Genomic DNA, 24780 nt, shown 5'->3' on the forward strand with positions numbered 1-24780 from the left:
TTTTAGTTCTGCTGCTACAAAATGATGTTATTCAGGTAAGGAAAGTCCTCTAGCAGTGGAGTTACTGAAGGCTACATCTAACCCTTCCAGTGTAAAGTCTCCAAAACTGAATAAAGGCATCAGAAGATATAAAGAAGAGAGCACAAAATGCTGTCTCTAAACTAGTCATGCCTAAAATATTTTATTCTGGCTACTGCTTAAGACTGTATTCAAGTTAGGGAAATACCTTCATGGGAAAAAAAAAAAAAAAAACATAGATTGTAATAACTGAAATAAAGCTTTAACAAATTAATCACTGGTCTGGCCGAGATTCAATCTCAGGTCCTCACACGCCACAAGCGTGCATGTTACCACTGAGCCAAGCAGAGGATCCCCACTTTGCCTCTGGGCAACATGGGCATTTACAGACCCCATTACACTCCTCTTTTCTCCCCATGGTGATTAATTTGGTGAGTTTTGAACAAACAAGGTAGCATAGCATCAGAGGCCACCAATGGGGATGCTGCAGACCACATCAAACAGCTCATTCCCGGAATGTAAGGACATGGATGCTGCCACCTAATTAAGGAACAACATCATATTGCCAACCACGCCTCGCCTCACATTCCACTGCTGACACCATGCAATAGCCAAAATGAAACTTTAACAAATTAATCACTGGTCTGGCCGAGATTCAATCTCAGGCCCTCGCATTTCACACACACGCACGTTACCACAGAGCCAAACAAAGGATCCCCACTACCTCTGGGCAATGCGGGCATTTACAGGCCCTATTATAAGACTATTAAAGGAAGAAGTGTCTGGCAAGCAAAGTCAAAATGAACCTATTAAATGTGATATACATTTCACAAACATACCCTTCTGAAGCCAAAACTGAAGTCATTAAGATGTGTTGTAAGGGTCAATGTAAAGTGATCAGGGGAGCGGTAGCTGGCCATCAACTGTACCTGCTGCCCATCCTCATACTCGACCCTCATCCACACTGGTACTCCATCAATTGAACCTTCCACTTCAACTTGTATTTCTTTCCCAGTAAATCTGCCCTGTAAAAAAAACACTTGATGGGGTTCTGTGGCATATACTAATCATTTTTCTGACCTTTTGTCCTACCAAAGAATGGGGCAAGGCAAGATCCAGAAACAAAGAATCAGTCAGTACGAAAGTGGGAGAATTATTAACAGCATACCCAGCGAAATGGGCCAATTATTCAAATACCAGTATGCCCTTGGAATCCTGGTTTCTCCATCAAAAAAACAAACTATTTGCACAGAGTCTGTTTGTAGTTTCCTTTGCAGATACACTTCACATATACTTGCTAGTTCCTTAGTCTCATCAAATTTCATACCTTGTTTAAATTATACTTTTAACATCTAACATTATAAGTAGGAACACCTGTATCAACACATCACTAATCACATAACTATAAGTCCAACAAACACATTATTATACCAATACACCAATACTACATACATACATATGGATACATTATAGGTAGGTAAGCGCAGGTCCAAAAACATATACAACAATGCAAAAGATGCATAATTCCTAATACAACAGCATAATTGCCCTCCTGCTTCTGCAGGTCTGATATCTGTGATGTTTACTTTTGCTATCTATCTATCTACTGTATATACTATATACCTAGGCTGCTTCCCCCAAGGAAAGGGAGGTAGCCGAGACAGGACGACACACTCCCCAATTACTCATCCATTCGAACACATTCATTCGCATCTTAGCCCCAAAGGGGAGAACGGACAGATCCTCACCTCACCACACCGCACAAGGGTCAACTGCGCAGTGCAGTCAGTGACATCCGCAGCAGGGCCCGACAGCAGAGCTGGTTTACCCCTGCCACATCATAATAGACCCATTCCCTTACCTGCACCTGACCTGACTAGTTGATCAGACCAAATGCGGGAGAATATCCCCTCAGGGATGCAACATCATTTATTCATTCACAATTTTTCTCCACTTATTTCTGTCATGCACAGCCACTCTTCCTTGCTCAACAGACATCCCTCTCGCATCCAGCGCTTTTCACACTGTCCATCCATCCTATTCGTGGTCTCCCTCTCAGCCTTACACCTCTCACATCAGATCTAGTTATCTTTTTCACCAATCACTCATTATCCATTCTCTCCATATGCCCAAACCATCGCAACACCCTCTGCTCAACTCTACCAGCCATCTCCCGAACAACTCCAGTTCTCCTTCGCACTTCATCATTTCGCACTCGATCCATACGCATCACTCCACACATACTCCTCAGACACCTCATCTCTATTACATTCAAACTTTTCCTCTCTGCTACACCCATATTCCATGTTTCAGCCCCATATAACGCAGTCGGTACCACAACACCCTCATACAGCCTTCTTTTTACATCCATTCTAAGAGAACGACATCTAAACACTTTTTTCATTCCTCCCAGTACCTTACCTACTTCATTCATTCTAAACTTCACTTCTGCATCTATTATTCCATCCACAGCAACATGTGACCCTAAATATTTAAAACACTCTACCTCCTCAAGCAACTCACTATTCAAAACTATATTCATCCCCCTACCATCTACCAACCTCGTTCACTTCATCACTTTACTCTTATTCTCATTTACTTTCAATTTCCTCCTTTCACACACCCTTCCAAACTCCTCTACCAACTGACGCAATCTCTCCTCTGAATCAGCCACCAGTGCAGTTATCATCTGCAAACAGCAGCTGCTTCAGATTCCACTCTCCACCATAAACATTCACCAGATTCAGACCTCAACTTAAAACTCCTGCATTCACCTCCCTAACAACACCATCCAAATAAATATTAAACAACCAAGGCGACATCACACATCCCTGTCGCAGCCCCACTCTCACGGAAAACCAATCACTCACAGCATATCCCACTCTTACACACACTCTTTTATTTACATAAAAACTTTTCACACCTTTTAGTAACCTACCATCAAGTCCATACAATCTTAAAACAGTCCACAAAGCACATTTCAAAAATGAGGAATGCACATTAAAAAAAAAGGAGAAAATCATGAGTTTGCTCATCATCAATATTGGAAAATTATGAATCTACGCAATGAAAAGATGTATGAATAAATTATTAACTCTATCGGATATGTTTATGTGAAGCTACAGAACGTGGTGAATGTTTTTGGCAAATCTGATAGAGCCAGGATTCCGGGGTCCTGAATGATGAGTGAATAGAAGCATGGCCCATTGGATTGGGCAAAATTTGGGCTGTCTGGACATTGCTACTCCTCACCCTGCCCTAGGGTGGAAAAGGAGGTCCAGATGATAATGATGATGATTTTAACATATCTGTCTACCTTCTTTTGCTTTTTAACATATCTGTCTACCTTCTTTTGCTCTATCATGCCTCCCACTTTCAAACACACTAACACTTTTCAACCACCTTATCTACAGCATTCTGGAGAGAAAAAAAAAAAAAAAAATGCTTTTTGATTTAAGTTCCCCCCTTTGAGGTGCCTGAAGTTGACAGATGTAGGTATTTAGATATCAAAGGGAGGTTAAGGACACATCAGTTCTGGGTAAAAGAGTATATAAACTGAGAACTTCACAATACAGTTTCCTGAAAGAAGGGAGAGATAGATGGATTTTTTTTTTTTTTTTTTTTAATGCAAGGAAGAAGGAACCAATGGCCAGGAGCCCGTTAACCATTCCTTCAAAAAAAAAAATAAAAAAAAAAAAAAAATAAAAAAATAAAACAGAGAGCCAAATTCAAGATCCGTTCATTTCGAGATGCCTGGGAACACTGCATTTGAAAGACTGGAGATCGTAGAAAGTAGGAAATACAGACAGAGAGAGACAGTTCCAGAGCTGACCTGTTGCATAAATGAAGGACTAAGGGTAACAGTTAACTCTTGCATTAGAGTGTTGGACTCAAAAGGGATAAGAGTTTGTTGCTAAACAGGTGCTAAGCACCCATTGTAGCTGTGGATGGGTGCAAGCTGACAGTTTTTTTTTTTTTTTTTTTTTTTTTTTTAAAAGAACAGAGGAAAGAAAAACAAATGAATAAAAAAAAAAAAAAAATCCATACACCAGATTACTAGTGTCTTCTGTTCATAAAACATCTGTAACAGTTAGACTTGAACAGCTGTGGGTTAAAATTTGGAGGGAAACAACTATGGGAAAGCGAGTTCCAGAGAGATGCAGTTCGGGGAATGAAAGAATTCTGATAGGCAGAAGTTCTGCAATATGGCTGGGTTACATTCCAGTCATAAGCGCTACCAGATGCCCGTGTAGCACAAGGGAAGGCATGGAGAGGTGGCACCATGGACGCAACTTCATCTGAGCATTTCCCAAAAAAATATCTGTAAAATAATGCAAGGGAGGCAACATTCCTTCTTACTTGCAGGGGAGGTAGTTTATTTGTAATGGCAGGGTTGTTAATGATTCTAACAGCTTTGTTCTGACTTTTGTCTAGTTGTTTTAATGCAATCTATCCACAACCATTCCACAAGGGTGAGCAATATTCAAGCTGAGAGCGCACATGACTCTTATAAATTATAGCTAACTGCTAATCAGTGAAGAAGTTACGGACTCGTACAATAATCCAAGTTTCTTTGAGGCAGTTTTAGCAAGTGATCTGACATGAGAGGTCAAGCTGAGGGCACTGTTAAGTGAGATGCCAAGAATTTCAAGACTTTTGGAGATGGGAATATTAGTAGCACTGAAGGCAATGTACGAATCTGGCAATATCTGTCTATTAGTAAACTATATACAGTGTATCTAGTTTTACTAGCATTAAAAGTGACAAGGTTGTTTTGTCCCCACTCACTGATCGTAGACAGATCTTGATTTATGGAGATGGCTGTACTGAGTTGAGAGGTACAGATATTGGACTTTGTAAATGGGTGTAGTGTTGTGTCATCTGCATATGAATGAATGGGATTGTGGGTGACAGATAAGAGATCATTAATATGAACCAGGAATAGGGTTGGCGCCAGAACTGATCCCTGCGGTAAGCCAGCGTTAATTGAGTGGAAATTGGAATATACATCATCTACTTTTACTCTTATTTTCCTGTCACTAAGATATGAAGAAATCAAAGGAACAAATGATGTTGGTCCATAGCAAGGGAGTTTGGACAGCAGGGAACGGTGCCATACTCTGTCGAAAGCTTTAGAAATATCAAGAGCAACTGCATGAGTTTCTCCATGTAGATCAATTGATTGATGGATGGTATGAGTTAGGAGATTGAGTATGTCAATGGTGGATCTTTCGTGGCAAAAACCATATTGTCTATCACTAACTAAGTTGTTGGATTCAAGATGTTTAACAATGTGCTTATTAATTAAATTTTCAAATACCTTACCAAGAGAAGATGTGACAGCTGTTGGTCTGTAATCAGAGGGGTCAGACGAACTTCCTTTCCTCGGAATTGGGTGAATATTGGCTTCTTTCCATGAATTTGAGAATAAAGAAGTACGTATGCATAGTCTGAATAATTTAGCAAGAACAGAGGCAAGTTCAGGGGAACACTTTTTCAAAATAATTGGCAGAATTCCATCTGGGCCTGGAGCTTTGTTGGTGGGTAAATTGTCTAGGATGGATTTTCTGTATTTTAAGTGGGGCAATTTCGGGAGAGTCAAGTTCTAGTACTGGGACATTCTGGCTGGTATCGTCTATGGCAGAGTTTCTGGCAAATGTACTGGCAAAGATATCTGCTTTCCCACGTGGGTCATTTGTAATGTTGCCATCTGAAGATTTTAGTGGAGGAATGGAAGATGACTTGTTAAAGTTATTATTGAAAGAATTAAGAGCTGACCAGAATATTCTACTGTGTTAAGTAGTTTTGATGCTTGCTTTTGAAGAAAGTTTGATTTAGATAGATTTAATACAGCTTTTGCATGATTTCTAGCAATTTTAAATTGGGAGAGTGATTCAGATGTTTTTTATTTTAAGTAAGAGTTATATGCTAATGACTTTTGGGCTGTTGCTCTGGAACAGTTGCCATCAAACCATTTTGAAGAGTTCGATCTTTCAGTGAACTGTTGACTTAGTATGAATAAATCTATCTATCTATCTATCTATAGCCCGACGCCCTAATCCCGCCAAGGGTGGCCGCAGACAAAACGCCTCCAAGTCACTCTGTCACCCACCATTTGACTCCCCTCCCCCCAACTCACCCCCCCCTCCCTCATATACCTCTCAACTCCATCCCTCCACCTCATCCTCGGTCTACCCCTCCCTCTCCCTCCCTCCACCTCACCTACATACACCCTCTTAGTCAGTCTTTCATTCTCCATCCTCTCCACATGTCCAAACCACCTCAGTGTATTTCTCCTAATCTTTTCAACCACATCCACATCTACCCCACAACGTTCCTTCACTTCTTCATTCGTCAACCTGTCCCTCCATGTCACTCCACATGCTCCTCTCAAGTAACTCATTTCCACTGCTCTCACTCTTGACTTGTTCCCCTCTTGCAAGGTCCACGCCTCGCTTCCATACGTCAGGGTAGGGATCACAATACCATCATGCAGTGACTTCTTAACTTCCATACTCACCTCCCTATTTCTCATCACTGCTTTAAGTGTGCCAACAACCTTCCTTCCCTGCTGTACCCTTTCACGTACTTCATCCCCCAAAGTTCCATCCTTACTCATCACACTACCCAAGTACTTGAATGCACTCACATTCTCCATATCCTCACCATCCAACCTCACTGCACACTCTGTGACTTCATTCCTCTCAAACACCATAACTTTACTTTTGTTTACATTAACTTTCAGCTTCCTCCTCCTACACACTGTCCCAAATTCATTCACCAAACCTTGCAACTCCCATTCATCTTCACTCAACAATACTGTATCATCAGCAAACAGCAACACCGGAAGCTTCCAAATCTCACCCTCATTCATTAAGGCCACCCCCACATCCACTGCCCTACCTTGTACCTCCTTTACGACCCCATCCATATACTGTATATATTAAACAGCCAAGGAGACATTACACACCCCTGTTTCAGTCCACATTGAGATCAAAGAACTCACTCAGCTCACCATCCACTCGCACCGTAGCCCTAGCTCCCTCGTACATACTCTTCACAGCACTCAACAATTTCCCCTCCACTCCATATATTCTTAATACCTTCCACATACCTTTCCTATCTATTCTGTCATAAGCTTTCTCCAAGTCCATGAAGGCAGCGTACACTTTCCTTCCCTTCTCTAGATACTTCTCCACTAAACATCTTAGAACAAATATCTGATCTACACACCCTTTTCCCTTCCTAAATCCCCCTTGTTCTTCTCCAACTAGCTCCTCTGTCATATGCCTAACCCTATCAATGAGTATTCTACCATATATTTTACCAGTCACACTAAGAAGGCAAATACCCCTATGGTTACCACATACTTCTCTCTCCCCTTTTCCTTTGTAAAGAGGAACAATTATACCTGATTTCCAGTCCTCTGGAACCCTTCCCTCTTCCCAAGCCAATCTACACAACTTCCATATCCACTCCACAACAATCTCACCCCCATACCTAAGCATTTCACCACACACTCCATCAATTCCTGGGGCCTTTCCCAGCTTAATCTTCTTCATCGCTTCCACTACTTCCGACCTACTGATCTCTTCCTCCCTCCTCTCATCTCTTCTTCTCCCAGCCATTCCCCAACCACTTATACTCACACTGCTCTCACTCTCTACATTCAACAAATCCTCAAAGTGCTCCTTCCATCTCCTCAATTTCTCTCTCTTCTCCACCAACAATCTATTATTCCTATCTTTCACTCCCCTACTATTTCCCCTTTCACACTGCATTACTTTCTTTACCTCCTTCCAAAACAATTTCTTACTCTCCCTCCATTTCACACTCAGATTCCTCCCAAACTCTTCATCCACTTTCTTCTTACTCTCCTTCACCAGTCTCTTAACCTCCCTTCTCCTGCTCACATATACCTCTCTCTTCTCTCTCTCATCTTCTCCCCTACCTCTACTCGCCAACCATTCACCATATGCCTTCTTCTTTTGTTCCACAGCTCGTTTCACCTCATCATTCCACCATGCTGTCCCTTGCACACCCTTGCATCTCCTCCTCACTCCACAAACCGCCTCACACGCTGCGCTTATCTCTTCCGTGAATATCTTACATACGTCTTCCACCCCTTCCATCTGCTCTAGCTCATACCTTCCCAATCTTTCTTCCACTATGCTCTGATACTCTGTCCTCTTCTCACTATCTTGCAATTTCTCCACTCTTCTCACAGGAGCTGCTTCCTCCTGTCTTCCCCTTCGCCTCCTCAACCACTTTCTTTGCAGCTCTACCTTGGCCATCACTAAGTGATGGTCCGAGACTCCATTCCCCCACCCTCTCCACACCCTTGCATCCAACACTTGTCTTCTCATTCGCTCATCCACACACACGTAGTCTATCATTGCCTTTCGTTCAACAAGTTCACCATCCATCCTCCTCATTACTCTCCATGTATACCGGTGGATCATCTTATGACGAAAGTAGGTGTTGGCTATTGCCAACCCCTTACCAGCACAGATGTCCACCAAAGCACTACCATTCCCATCTACTTCTGCTGGCACACCCCACTGACCAACCACTCCATCCACTCGTACATTCCCGACTTTGCCATTCATGTCTCCAATCAACAGCACTCTCTCGCTCCTCTCAAACTTGTCCATACATGCTTCTACTCTCGCCCAAAACTCATCTTTCACTCTTGCCACTCGATCCTCTGTTGGAGCATACACACATACAATCGCCCATGCTTGTATACCTACTTTCATCCTCACCCATACAATCCTTGCACCCACTGTTCCATACTCTCTTATATTCTCCTTCCACTTCTTGCTTATCATCAGACATACTCCCTCTCTTGCCCTCTCATTCTCACTGACTCCCGCACATATACCTACACCGTATTCCCATTCTCTCATCCTTTCACCTTTCCATTTAGTTTCAGTCAATCCACATATATCCACTTTTGCATCCTCAAGCACCTGGACAATCTCTCTCTCTTTCACTTCATCATTCATTCCTCTCACATTCCACGTTCCTACTCTCAGAATGTCCTTTGTCCGTTCCTTAGTCGTCAACGTATGGTCCGTCCGGGTCCGAGGCGCTTTATTTGCTTTTTTAGTTAGTTCTTTTTACGGGGTGGGGCACTAACCCACCACAAACCCTTTTAGTCGCCTCGTACGACAAGCAGGGATACTGGGGGAGTATTCTTGAAACCCCCCTACCCCCAGGGGGGGACTGGCTAGAATTGGGATCACCAGAGAAGAAAGACTGCCATGGAATGTCAGCAAGATAATTTCTAAATCCATCCCAGTTTGCCCTATCAAAGTGCCATCGAGTCATCCTGACAGGTTCAGAACGGGAAGGTGTGGGAGGGTTAACTAATGAGGCTTTGATGAGATTGTGGTCAGAGGATCCAAGTGGTGATAGTACCTCTATCATGTATTGATCTGGATTATTTGTCAAGAATAAATCCAAGAGATGGGCATTATGGTCAGGATTATCAGGTATTCTGGTTGGTTGCTTTATCAGCTGGGTGAGATTAAACGATTCTGCAAACAGTTCACACTCTAGACCAGCGTAGTCAGTCCTGGCAGAATGCAATAACCATTCAACATTATGTATGTTAAAATCACCCAAAATGGTAATTTCAGTGCTAAGGGCAAGGTTAAGGTTACTCAAATGAGTGGATATGGAATCAAATACACTGGGTTCCGAAGAAGCATTGGGGGAGCAATAAACCACACAAATATATTTGGTAATATTTTGACAATTTAGTTTATATAATGAGTAATCAAAACTGGATGAAGTGAAGTTTAAAATAGTGTCAACTGCATACTGGGATTTGATATAAGGACAGGTGCCGCCCTTGTTACGGAAGTTTGTAAGGAGATGGAAACCGGAAAACAAAATGGAGATATATCGGTAAAGGGTGAGATTTGTGGTTCTGTGAGGAAAAGGGCCAAAGGGGATAGGGACTGAAGGAAAAAATGAACTGAGTTTAAATTTGTGGTAAGGCCGCAGATGTTGGTGAAGAATAAGGCCGCACTTTCACTTCTTCGCTGACGAGCATTACCGGAAACAGCAACAGTCACTGCCGGCACAGTCGCTTGATGGCGACCAGGAGGACCCTGTACCGCCAGCCCTACCCTGCCAGTGGTGGCAATCCGAGGTACCACCTCATTTGATAGTAACATTGCAGCGGCCATTACTAAAGACAGTGAACAGAAGGTGTGATATGTTACGCGCATGTAGTGTGGTGTAGACAGATGAAGAGAAGTGACCACTGAAGTAACGATAGAAAAGAGATAAAGATGCAACAGTGCAGCAATGAGACAGAGGTTGAAGGAAGCCTGTATGAGGAGGAAAGCTAATGAGATGAAAAGCCTTTAACTTTACCTTGCTGAGAAGAGCTGTATGTGGGGAGACTCCCCACACGAGAGTTGTACTCTACAAAAGGGTGAATTAAACCCATGTATTAAGTCAATAACTGTGCCGGGGTAAAGAAGGCACAGAGTTGGCTTAGCACACCTGATCTCTTAGAAGAAGATTTTACAAGAGATGTAATATGATCTTTCCAAGATAAATCCCGAGAGAATGAAACCCTATGTACAGTATGTTTAAAGATGATGCACGATTGAGCTGGATATTATTAAACATCAGAGGGTACTCCTGTGAATGATTTTAACAGGTTGATGGATGTAAAAACTGAGTTTTTGATGCATTAAAAACAACAAGATTACTTTTACCCCAGTCAGAGATACGAGCCACTGACATTAGGTGTGACATTGCCTCATCCCTTGTTTGTTGAAGTAACGGCTGAGATGGACACTGCAGGAAGTGAATGGAAATATGAAGGTTGGAATCATCAGCATATGAGTGGAAAGGGTAGGATGTACAACTTAGAAGGTTATTAATGAATAAAAGGAGGAGAGTTGGTGATAGAACAGAGCCCTGAGGAACACCACCAATGACAGATCTAGGAGAAGTATGGTGGCCGTCTACAACAGAATCTACAGAACGACCAGAAAGCTAGAGATGAAGGCACAGAAAGAAGGATAGAAACCATAAGGGGGCAGTTAGGAAATTAAATTTATGCCAGACTTGATTGAAAGCCTTTGAGATGTCAAATGCAATGGCAAAGCTTTCGCCAAAGTCCCAAAAGGAGGATGACAAGGAGTCTGAACAGAAGGTGAGTAGATTGCCAGTGGTGCATCCCTGACGGAACCCATACCAACAATCTGAAAGAAGGTTGTGACTGGAAAGATGCTTTAAAAATTTTTTTGTTAAGAACAGACTTGAAAACTTTTGAGATACAGGATGTTAAAGCAAGTGGGCAATAGTTAGGGGGTTGAGAATGGTCACCCTTCCTTGGGACAGGCTGAATGAGAGCAAACTTCCAGCAAGAAGGAAAGGTACAAGTTGAAAGACAAAGGCAAAAGAATTTACCTAGGTGAAGCAGATCCTGCAAGAGCGGGCAGCTACCAACGCTTTTGTGAACACTTTTGTGAGTGACACTTGGGCAATGGTGACACAACTTTTGGCATCACAGACTGTAGAAATTACCAAATTCAAAACAGGTGCAGGCATAAGCCAGGTACTTGGCAAATGAAATTAAAAAGCAGAGAACTTTCAAATAAAAGAATAGGTACAGAAGTCCTATGCAGCACTGCTGAGAAAGTACAGTATAGACATATGCCATGAATGGACACAAAGCTGGTGCCATATGAATATCTTTGAAAAAGAGAGTAAGGGTACTTTTAAGACGATGACGATGACAATGATGATGATGATGATGATGATGATACCTCCGGACAAAAAATTTACAAAACTGACCTCCATGATGTAGGCTTGCCTGCTTGCAATGGTCCCTGAGTGTGTGAGTGTAAGATTTCCTTCCACATATGGTACGCTGACTTTGATTTCTCCATTGCTGTTAAACATCTCTGTACCATCTCTCACCACCTTCACTTTCTGCAACACCTGTATCAACACATCACTAACCATATAACTATAAATCCAACAAACACATTATTAAACAAATACACAATCACTATATATGCACATAAGGATACATTATAGGCAGGTACACCTGTATCAATACATCACTAATCACATAACTACAAATCCAACAAACACATTATTATACCGATACAACAAGACTATATACACACATATGGATACATTACAGGTAGGTAAGCTCGGGTCCAAATACATATGCAACAATGCAAAAGATGCATAATTCCAAATACAGCAGCATAACTACCCTTCTGCTTCTGCAGGTCTGATATCTGTGATGTTGACTTTTGCATATTTTACAAATGAGGAATGCACATTAAAAAAGAAGAAAATCATGAGTTCATTCATCATCAATACTAGAAAATTATGAATCTACTTACTGAAAAGATATATGTATAAATTATTCCGTACTTCTGTCCACTGTGGTACTTATTCAACTAACATCCTGCATGTAGGCTACTGTGACCATGAAATGTAGCATTATCATACTCCCAGGGGCGCACCCAGGAATTTTCTATGGGGGGGGGGGGCCATTCGCCAGTTTCCTGAAGTTTACATATAAGTTTTATAGTTCTAAGTTGTATATATATATATATATATATATATATATAATAGATAGACATATATATATATATATATATATATATATATATATTGCCAGATGCCTCAATCCCGTTTGGGGTGGCCACAAACAAATCGCCTCCAAGTCGCCCTGTCCCCCGCCATTTCACTGCCCTGCTCCCAACTCACACCCCCCCTCTCTCAAATACCTCTCCACCCCATCCCTCCATCTCATCCTCGGCCTCCCCCTCCCTCTTCCCTCCTCCACCTCACTCACATACACTCTCTACATCAGTCTTTCACCCTCCATCCTCTCCACATGGCCAAACCACCTCAGTGTGTTCCTCATAACGCTTCCTATCACATCCACACCACAACGCTCCTTTATATCCTCATTCGTCAGCCTGTCTCTCCATGTGACTCCACAGGCTCCTCTTAAATAACTCATTTCCACTGCTCTCACTCTTGACTTGTGTCCTTCCAACAACGTCCAAGCTTCACTTCTGTACGTTAGAGTTGGTATCACAATACCTGTACTGTCATGTAGTAACTTTTTCACTCCCATGCTCACGCCCTTACTTCTTATCACTGCTTTCAAAGAACCAGCAACCTTTCTACCCTGCTGTACCCTTTCAAGCACTTCACCCTCCAAACCTCCATCCTTACTCATCACACTACCCAAGTACTTAAACGTACTCACATTTTCCAATTCCTCACCATCCAACCTCGCTGTACATTCACTGACTTCACCTCTCTCAAAGACCATCACTTTACTCTTCCCTACATTCACCTTTAGATTCCGTTTCTTACACACTCTCCCAAACTCATCCACCAAGCCTTGCAGCTCCCCTTCGTCTTCACTCAACACAGTATCATCTGCAAACAACAGTACAGGGAGTTTCCAAACACTATCCTCTCTCACCAGGGCCACTCCAACATCCACTACCCTACCTTGTACAGTACCTCTTTTATTACCCCATCCATGTACAGATTGAACAACCATTCAGACATGACACATCCCTGTTTCAACCCAACTTTCAAAGAGAAAAATTCACTTAGTTCACCATCCACACGCACTGCAGTCTTCGCACCATCGTACATACTCTTCACAGCATTCAACAACTTCCCATCTACTCCATATATTCTTAACACTTTCCACAATCCTTGTCTATCCACCCTGTCATATGCTTTCTCCAAATCCATGAAACCCGCATACAACTTCTTTCCCTTCTCTAGAAACTTTTACACTAAAGATCTAAGAATGAATATCTGATCTACACAACCTCTTCCCTTCCTAAAGCCTCCCTGTTCTTCTCCAACTAATTTCTCTGTTCTTTCTCTAACTCTGTCAATAAGTTATCCTACCATACACTTTTCCTATTATACTAAGAACACAAATGCCCCTATGATTACCACACACTTCTTTTTCCCCTTTTCCTTTGTACAAGGGAATAATTATACCTGACGTCCAATCCTCCGGGACTCTACCTTCCTCCCAGGCCAATCTGCACATCTTCCACATCTATTCTACTACTATCTCTCCCCCATGCTTCAGCATTTCACCACATACTCCATCGATTCCTGGGGCTTTCCCCGATTTAACTTTCTTCATTGCTTCCACAACTTCTATCCTACTGATTTCTTCATGTCTTCTCACCTCCCTCCTTCTCCCAGTCATTCCCCAGCCACTTATACTTGCATTACTTCCATCCTCTATGTTCAACAAAGCCTTAAAGTGTTCTCTCCATCTGCTCACTTTTTCTCCCTTCTCCACTAGTAATCTACCATTTTTATCTTTCACTCCTCTGCTAACTTCACTTCCACCCTGTCTTACTCTTTTCACCTCTTTCCAGAACATTTTCTTACAGTCCCTCCACTTCACACTCAAATTCCTTCCAAATTCCTCATCCACTCTCTTCTTACTCTCTCTTATTAATCTTTTCACCTCTCTCTTTCTACATATAACTCTCTCTTCCACCTCTCAACTTCTTCCACACCCCTATTTCTCATCCATTCATTGTATGCTTTCTTCTTTTGTGTCACAGCCTGTTTCACCTCTTCAGTCCACCACGCTGTTCCTTGCACCCCCCTCCGTCTTCTCTTTCTTCCACACACCACATCAAATGCTGCACATATTTCTTCTGTAAATATCCTACAGACACTTTCCACGTCTCCCATCTGCTCCAATCCATATTTGCCCAATCGTTCCTCCACTTCTCTCTTATACTCTGCCTTTTTCTCATCCTCTTGTAACCTTTCCACTCTCCTTGCAACTACTCCTTCATCTCGTCTTTCCCTTCTCCTATTCCTCCATCTTACTTGAATTCTAATTCTGGCCACCACCAAGTAGTGGTTAGAAAGTCCACTCCCCCAACCTCTATAAACTCTTGCATCCATTACACATCTTCGCATCCTTTCATCCACACACACATAATCAATCATTGCCTTCCTTTCATTCAGTTCACCACCCACCCTTCTCATCACTCGCCATGTATACCTGTGGATCATTTTATGCCTGAAGAGGGTATTGGCTATCACCAACCCCCTCCCAGCACAAATGCCCACTAACGCACTCCCATTCTCCTCTATCTCAGCAGGCACACCCCACTCACCAACTATTCCATCCACCTTCACATTCCCAACTTTACCATTCATATCACCAATCAAAAACACTCTCTCATTCCTTCCAAACTTTTCCATGCACACTTCTACATTTGTCCAGAACTCTTCTCTCACTCTTCTAGCACGATCTTGCGTTGGCGCATACACACACACAATCGCCCACATTTGTATTCCAACTTTCAACTTTACCCATATATATATATATATATATATATATATTGATAGAATGGTAGATTATTTGGTAGGTCGTCGGTTATTTAAACAAACTTGTTTGTTTATATTTATCGTTTTAACAAAGTAACAAAGAACACGCCATTCAGTCTCGACCCTATTCTGTCCAGATTTCTAATCACGGCACAAAGACGGAGAGAAACAAGGGACAGGTGAAGTGGGAAGTCCTTAGGGAGAGGGAAGGAATGTTGGGTAAGGAAATAGAGGTCACAGTGGGAAAGGGATTGCCGATCCCAGCTCAGGTGTGTGTATGTGTGTGTGTGTGTGTGTGTGTGTGTGTGTGTGTGTGTGTGTGTGTGTGTGTGTGTGTGTGTGTGTAGACTTAAAAAGACGCAAATGTCTGGAGGAAGCTGTTATAGTATGTTCCAATACCACTGAACAGAACAGCGGATCTTATCACCTATCGGATCCTGTGGCCAAATATATTGTCAATAGGATAGCTTCCTCACACCACCCCCCCCTCTGGTAACGCTGTCGCCTGCCATCTGGCAGACGGGGGTTCGCGCCCCGCTCAGGTTGCATAAAATTCCATTGACAAAGCGGGTGGGTACTGTCCTACTTGAGCAAGGGGATGGGTGTGTGCTAGTGTGAAGGTAACAGCCTTGCCCATAGATCGGACTATATGAGCTCTCAGCTCTCTTCCGGGAGGGTAAAAAGCTGCCTACTAATACCATCAATATCATCATAACCTGAGCTGGGACTGCCAATCACTTTCCCCACGTGACCTCTATTTCCTTACCCAACATTCCTTCCCTCTCCCTAAGGACTTCCCACCTCACCTGTCCCTTGTTTCTCTCCGTCTTTGTGCCATGATTTGTAATCCCTTTCCCCTGGACCTCACCTTCCTTACCCTACCTATTCCCCTTACCACTCCTAGCCAATACCTCACCCCTCACATCCCCACTGCCTTTTGCTATATATACAGGAAATGTGTTGTATATTCAGCAATTGTATTCTGAGCCTGAGGTGGCCACAAGGCGAAACGTCAATACACACTCTGAGTCTTTGTTTGTACTTGCCAATTTTTCATGTTTTGCTGTTATCGAAATAAATATATACAGTATAAATTTTTAAAAGGATCCAGAGAGCTAAGGGGGGGGGCCTGGGTCCGGTGGGCCCCCCCCCTGGGTGTGCCTCTGAATACTCCTATTTATTGCAAGTAAAATTATGAGAAAAAATGGTAGCAACTGATGAAATGTGAAGGGCCTGAGTGGATGTAAAATGATAAACTAGAATGGGCCTAACTGATCCTGAATGAACCTGAACTGATCTGACTAAGCCAGACTGGATGTGAAGTGTACTGATGAACCAAAATTGAATTGGATGGACACAAAATACTTTAAACCTAACTAAAAATAACCTCACTAAGCTTGAATGGATGTACTGGTTCTGGCCACACCTGAAGTTGCCTTCATAAAACTGAATGGACCTAACTGGTGCTGAAGGGACTTTGTTTAACCCCTAAAGACTGCAATTTCAGATTAGATTTTCCAATTTTCACCAAGGTAAATTTTGGTTCTATAAATTTCATGAGCTTGAATTTACACACCAGAAAATGTATATTATGCTCTCATATGTTTGATGGTTACCGCACTATCAACCGTCAAAGATGTTACCAAAAAAAAAATCACCCCTCGCCTAAGAAATAAAATAGGATTTTTTTTTTTTTAAAACCGCCAGGTATCCCCGAAGGGCTAAGGAGATACCCCTGGGTAGAGGACTTTTGGATTCGAGCGTGTAGCATTTTATGACACTGTACATTATCCACTTACTTGATGTAGTGCTGCCTACTTCTTCCTTAGCTTTTATCATTCTTTTTCAGTGCCTGCCCTCCTCTCTTCCTATTTCTCCCATCTTTCCTATCACTTCTTGTTGCTTTTCTATCCTTTACAGGTGGCTTTACATTGAGTGACAAGCCAAATGGTTTCCTGTAAACCAAGAATCCATTTACAACACTGGCTGGTAACCATATAACCAAACCATATGTGCTCCCTACATGTCAACAAGTGGGTTGGTGGAGGGTTAGTGCCCCTCCCCGTAAAACAAATACAGGTAACTCAAAGTCAAATGGCCACCCCTTACGGGATTATGGCGTCTGGCAACAGATAGATAGATAGATAGATTTTTGCCAAATAACCATACAGAAATCACAAAAATCAATATGAATTATGTGCTCAGGCATAAAACAAGCTGGAAAAAACAAATTCTTTTCATGCACGATAAATATATATATATTGTATTTAGCCTGTCTACAATCGTCAGTATTAGGGCTTTACGTAGCAGGACCCAAAACTGATGACCGTCAGACATCAGTTTTTAGGGGTTAATCTGACTGAGTCAGAGAGGATGTGCAAGAACGGAACTTACCATAATGGACCAAAACATGAATCTAACTGGATGTGAATGGTCTTAAACTGTCCTTAACCCCTTAACCGCGGGGCATCACTGGCATAAGCTTTCACATTTTTTTTTTTTTTTTTTATGGATTCCAAACTAATTGAAATTCATAGAATAGTGTTTGTAGTGATAATATCAGGCAGTGGTAACCATTTTACAGGGTATAAGGAAGTGTAAAGTGGAGACTTCATTACCCAACTTCAGAAGTCTCCACAAGTCCTACCGTAGTTGATGATGGCTCAACAAACATCCCAGGAGAAAGCTGAAGATATGTGCCATATGCATATAAAATTATAATACTCTAGGACTAATAACTGATTTTTGGTAAATATTTTTAAAAAGTCAGTCGGAGCACGATTATCCCCGCAGGACAGGCATGGCGCGCTCCTGACATCCCTGCGGTTAAGGGGTTAAATGGACAAAACACTTACCTGACTGGACTGTTATTGTCCCATTTTCAAGTGCACACAGAATATCCTGCTGGAGCTGTTTTCTTTTCTATAACTAGTGGGATTTGTGGAATGTGTCTTCCTGTAATATGAAGTGGAAATGGTGGCGACCATCATCCACTCACTTGATGTAGTGCTGCCTACTTCTTCCTTAGCTTTTATCATTCTTTTTCTGTGCCTGCTCTCCTCTCTTCCTATTTCTCCCATCTTTCCTATCACTTCTTGTTGCTTTTCTATCCTTTACAGGTGGCTTTACATTGAGTGACAAGCCAAATGGTTTCCTGTAAACCAAGAATCCATTTACAACACTGGCTGGTAACCATATAACCAAACCATATGTGCTCCCTACATGTCAACAAGTGGGTTGGTGGAGGGTTAGTGCCCCTCCCCGTAAAACAAATACAGGTAACTCAAAGTCAAATGGCCACCCCTTACGGGATTATGGCGTCTGGCAACAGATAGATAGATAGATAGATAGATAGATTTTTGCCAAATAACCATACAGAAATCACAAAAATCAATATGAATTATGTGCTCAGGCATAAAACAAGCTGGAAAAAACAAATTCTTTTCATGCATGATAAATATATATAGTATATTGTATTTAGCCTGTCTACAATCGTCAGTATTAGGGCTTTACGTAGCAGGACCCAAAACTGATGACCGTCAGACATCAGTTTTTAGGGGTTAATCTGACTGAGTCAGAGAGGATGTGCAAGAACGGAACTTACCATAATGGACCAAAACATGAATCTAACTGGATGTGAATGGTCTTAAACTGTCCTTAACCCCTTAACCGCGGGGCATCACTGGCATAAGCTTTCACATTTTTTTTTTTTTTTTAATGGATTCCAAACTAATTGAAATTCATAGAATAGTGTTTGTAGTGATAATATCAGGCAGTGGTAACCATTTTACAGGGTATAGGGAAGTGTAAAGTGGAGACTTCATTACCCAACTTCAGAAGTCTCCACAAGTCCTACTGTAGTTGATGATGGCTCAACAAACATCCCAGGAGAAAGCTGAAGATATGTGCCATATGCATATAAAATTATAATACTCTAGGACTAATAACTGATTTTTGGTAAATATTTTTAAAAAGTCAGTCGGAGCACGATTATCCCCGCAGGACAGGCATGGCGCGCTCCTGACATCCCCGCGGTTAAGGGGTTAAATGGACAAAACACTTACCTGACTGGACTGTTATTGTCCCATTTTCAAGTGCACATAGAATATCCTGCTGGAGCTGTTTTCTTTTCTATAACTAGTGGGATTTGTGGAATGTGTCTTCCTGTAATATGAAGTGGAAATGGTGGCGACCATCATCCACTCACTTGATGTAGTGCTGCCTACTTCTTCCTTAGCTTTTATCATTCTTTTTCTGTGCCTGCTCTCCTCTCTTCCTATTTCTCCCATCTTTCATGTCACTTCTTATTGCTTTTCTTTCCTTTACAGGTGACTTTACATTGAGTGACAAGCCAAATGGTTTCCTGTAAGCCAAGAAACCATTTACAACGCTGGGTGGTAACCATATAACCAAACCATACGTGCTCCCTACGTGTCAACAAGTGGGTTGGTGGAGAATTAGTGCCCCTCCCAGTAAAACAAATAACTCAAAGTCAAATGGCCACCCCCTACAGGATCATGGCATCTGGCAATAGATATATAGATAGATAGAAATGGACTTTTTCAATGGTACTCCCTACACTTGGGGAGAAATCTGGGGCCTGGTACTTCTTCAACATCCCTTCAATGATGCTGATTCTGTGTTGCAGTGGTTCATTTCTTCCTCTGGATTTCATATACTGTACAAGATGTATGAATTCTACAGTACCATAAACACAAAGTGCATGAATATTTTTTCATAATACTGTACTTCTTCTCCTCCCACTCTTTTGGTAAAGGATAATTCACCCACTGCTGAATATACTGTACTTTATCTACACTTATTAAAATATTTATATAGTCCATTATCAGTTTGGCTTTCTAATATACCCCTTCTCTTTTTTGCACTATCACTATTCCTGCACTGTGCATTGTAGACAACAAAGAAACATTTTTCCTGTTCTCCAACACAGAAAATTACTTTTCCCCCTTCTCGAATGCCACCATCTCCCCATTTTTTTTTTTTCCCTCTTGATGTTCACAGGTCTGAATACAACTGTTCTGTAGTGTGTCAGCCAATTGTGCCAGTGTATAGTGGTTATCTATAGTCAGGCTGTACCTTTTATTTAGCAAAAGTATGATCAGTGTCATCATAATTATGCCATTATACAATTTCTGTATTCATCATCAATTACTTTACCTTCCCCAATTTTTTTTTTTTTTTTTTTTTTATCAACTCTTTACCATACGGGCATGGCTTTTCCATATTTTCTATTAAAATGAGTCTTTCACAGGTTACTTGTTATTATTCCTGGATTACCACAGCTACAGGGTATTTTCACGAACTTACCTCTGAAAGCTATAAATGTGGATTTACAATGTGTAACTATTCCACTGATGTCTGCCGGTAGCCAGCCATATTTAATGTTCATAACACACAACTTTGAACCTGAAAGCTGGCTGTCAAATGCATGTGAGGCTTGATTCGATTAGGCTTGGTTTGATTAGGTTAGGTTTGGTTAAATCATTAAGTTCCTATTGTTCTGACACATGATACACTGATGTGTCCAGTCAGACCGATGGTTGGTATACAACGTGACTAATAGAAATCGTTGGTAAATATTGCCACGGGCGACCTGGCAGCTTCCTTAACTACCCCAAAATTTGTATATTTTGTCTTTTTCCAATCACTTCTTTCAGTCACAATTCAACTGTTATCTGTGTTGCATATGCACCAAAATTACTTAGCTTGAGACCGTGAGTTTGTTATAAGTGGAATTACCGTGCCCATTTGGTAAAGAATTCCCTTTTCTCTTATTTTTTTAAAATACATAAATATGTTTAGTTTATTTACAATTCCCTGCAGCATAAGTAAACCTACAAATACTCATTTCATCCTCATTAACACGATACCATTAGGAACTCCCACTGCTGCATAGCCTGAGTTTTACAGCAGCACCCTAATCTAACATTTGGCATGCATAATGATTAATATCCTGAACAATCTTAGCTAACTCCTTTCAGTATGTATTCAAATATTGCAAGGCTTTGTCATCATCATCAGTCATAGCTGACACCTGAGTTCCCTGGGGGTTGGAACAACTACTGGCAAGAAAGTATCTACAGGTAAGGGGTGGTTGGGGTTTATTGCTCATGTCATGCAACTACCCCCTGGGGGTAGGGTTTTTTTTTCCAAGAATACTCCCCCAGTATCCCTGCTTGTCATACAAGGCGACTAAAAGGGTTGGCAGAAGGATAGTGTCCCTCCCCGGAAAGCAACTAACTAAAAAGACGAACAAGAAGCCTCGGACAAGGACTGACCAAAAGATGACAACCAAGGACCGGCCAAAAAACATGGTAACCGCAACATGGAATGTAAGAGGTGCGAATGATGAGGTGAAAGAGAAAGAGATTGTCCAGGTGCTTGAGGGTGCGAAAGTTGATGTATGTGGAGTAACTGAAACTAAATGGGTAGGTGAGAGTGTTAGAGAATGGGAGTATGGATGGGGTATATGTGCAGGAGTAGGTGAGAATGAGAGGGCAAAAGAAAGAGTGTGGAAAGTTGTGAGAAGAAGATGGAAGAAGAACATAAGAGAGTATGGATCAGTTGGGTCAAGGATTGTGTGGGTAAGATTGAAAGTTGGAATACAAATGTGGGCGATTGTGTGCGTGTATGCGCCAATGCAAGATCGTCTAAGCAGAGTGAGAGAAGAGTTCTGGACAAATGTGGAAATGTGCATGGAAAAGTTTGGAAGGAATGAGAAAGTGTTTTTGATCGGTGATATGAATGGTAAAGTAGGGAATGTGAAGCTGGATGGAACAGTTGGTGAGTGGGGTGTGCCTGATGAGATAGATGAGAATGGCAGTGCGTTAGTGGACATTTGTGCTGGGAGGGGGTTGGTGATAGCCAATACCCTCTTCAGGCACAAAATGATCCACAGGTATACATGGCGAGTGATCAGAAGGGTGGGTGGTGAACTGAATGAAAGGAAGACAATGATTGATTATGTGTGTGTGGATGAAAGGATGCGAAAATGTGTAATGGATGCAAGAGCTCAGAGGTTGGAGGAGTGGACTTTCTGACCACTACTTGGTGGTGGCCAGAATCATGATCCAAATAAGATGGAGAAATAGAAGAAGGGAAGGACGGGAAGAAGGAGTATTTCCAAGGAGAGCGGAGAGGTTAAGAGGATAAGAAAAAGGCAGAATATAAGAGAGAAGTGGAGGAACGATTGGGCAAATATGGATTGGAGCAGATGGGGGACGTGGAAGGTGTGTGCAGGATATTCACAGAAGAAATATGTGCAGCATGTGATGTGGTGTGTGGGATGAAGAGAAGACGGACGGGGGTGCAAGGAACAGCGTGGTGGAATGAAGTGAGACAGGCTGTGGCACAAAAGAAGAAAGCATACAATGAATGGATGAGAAATAGGGGCGCGGAAGAAGTTGAGAGGCGGAAGAGAGAGTTATATGTAGAAAGAAAGAAAGAGGTGAAAAAATTAGTAAGAGAGAGTAAGAAAAGAGTGGATGAGGAATTTGGAAGGAATCTGAGTGTAAAGTGGAAAGACTGTAAGAAAATGTTCTGGAAAGACATGAAAAGAGTAAGGCAGGGTGGAAGTGAAGTTAGCAGGGGAGTGAAAGATAAAAATGGTAGTTTACTAGTGGCGAAGGGAGAAAATGTGAGCAGATGGAGAGAACACTTTAAGGAATTGTTGAACATAGAGGATGGAAGTAATGCAAGTATAAGTGGCTGGGGAATGGCTGGGAGAAGGAAAGAGGTGAGAAGACAGGAAGAAATCAGTAGGCAGGGCATTAATTGCTTGCAGTGCTCTACCTAGCTGATCCTCTCACCAGCCATAATGAATGGGTACCATTCCTTATAAAAACAATCCCCTTGAGAGTCCACAGGCAATTTTGTATACCTGAACTTCAGTGTTTCCTTAAAACAGAATTCTGTGTCCTCAAATACTGATTCTCGGTACACAAGAGGAGGAGGAACAGCAGTGCCCATTTGGTGGGCAAGTTAAAGATCTAATTTTTTTTGGTAGTCTCCACTTGCTTCTGGCCTTACAAAACAATCAGACAATGACCTTCACTTCTGTTAAGCACCTCCTGTTATATTACACAGTATCTACCATTAGTGTACTTGTATTACTGAAATCATCCATAAGCCCTCCCCTGTCACACCTGAGTACCTTCCCCTTCATGGGATGGTTCTCGATGTATGAGAGATGATCAAAGATGGGTTTTTGTGCTGTGTACTAAGGCAGCGCTTTAACATCATTGCCATCATACAATTTTAAGACACTTGGTGGTCAAGTGAGTCAGGCGCTTCAACCACATGTGGCCCATAATGGTATGTTGGGGTTTATTTCTCATGTACCATACAGGGAGTAGGCGGTAGTACCAGCCGATCAGGGTGGTACTCCAAAGGGGAATGGGAATGTTGGTGATAGAGCTGGAGCTCCTGTTTCACTAGCTACCAGAATATCTAACCATTCCCCTTTGCTGACCTTTAAAATGTGATACTAACATGGAGAGCTGACCAGCACACTTTATCTATCTCATGCGCTACTCTACATGTGCTTTACATATCACACAATGTACCCCACTAAAGCACAGGAGTTGATGCTAGCCAGGGTATGTAGCTAAAAAATCTTTGTCCCCACTATCTAGTGGCAGACCTATTGAGGGGAGACGTGACACAGGTTCTGCCAACATAGTTTTGGGGGTCAGGATGGGATGGGGCTTGGATCAGTGCTAGAGGGTACAGGGCACTGCAGTTTCAAGGCTGCCACTTCCGCCCAATAAAGAAGGGCCCAAACCTGGGAGTAGTGCCCCAGGAGGCTGCCCTATCAGTGGGTGTATAATGGAGTGGGCAGTTACAATGCCAAGGCATGCTAGGAGGGTGTCCCTGTAACTGTCCTGGCAGGGTGCCCCAAGGCCACTGTCACAGCCCCTGGCCACAGCTGGTGGGCTATGGGTCCCAGATCCCATGCCTGGACTTGAGACTGTGCAGGTGGGCGGGGCCTGTGGTCTGCCTCCTCGTTATTCTATTACTGAATATGACAAAAAAGAAAAAATAAAGTATGCCTGCTGAAACTAAATCACCCAAAGGGATGAGTTTGGCATCATGGAATGTGGGAAGTTTGAGGGGTAGAGCAAGGGAGGTGATCAGGGTGATGAGTAGGAGGTGGGTGAATGTTAGCTGTGTGCTGAAGGTTAGATATAGGGGAGGATCAGCCAGAATGATTGCCTGGAGGGATTGCTGATACAAGATATTATGGTAGGCAAGGGCAGATGGATATGGTGGTGTGGGTGTGTTGGTTAAGGAGAAATGGGTGGAATATGTCATGAATGTTATGAGGGTGAGTAAAAGGAACAGTAG

At 42.2% G+C, this 24780-nt stretch overlaps 1 protein-coding gene across 1 annotated transcript in view; it reads right to left on the reverse strand.

The window, feature by feature from the left end:
- Positions 1–24780, reverse strand: part of LOC145393722 (uncharacterized) — an 848279-nt gene that overhangs the window by 375137 nt on the left and 448362 nt on the right. Inside the window, exons 47-48 of the mRNA XM_080267765.1 lie at positions 11845–11991; positions 858–1043 (exon numbers count right to left, since the gene is read on the reverse strand). Of these exons, the coding sequence (XP_080123891.1) occupies positions 858–1043; positions 11845–11991 (333 nt within the window). The remainder of the gene's footprint in view (positions 1–857; positions 1044–11844; positions 11992–24780) is intronic.

The sequence above is a fragment of the Coenobita brevimanus genome, chromosome 25, assembly GCF_032717465.1.
Source record: "Coenobita brevimanus isolate Jiangsu-jjx chromosome 25, ASM3271746v2, whole genome shotgun sequence".
Lineage (NCBI taxonomy): Eukaryota > Metazoa > Arthropoda > Malacostraca > Decapoda > Coenobitidae > Coenobita > Coenobita brevimanus.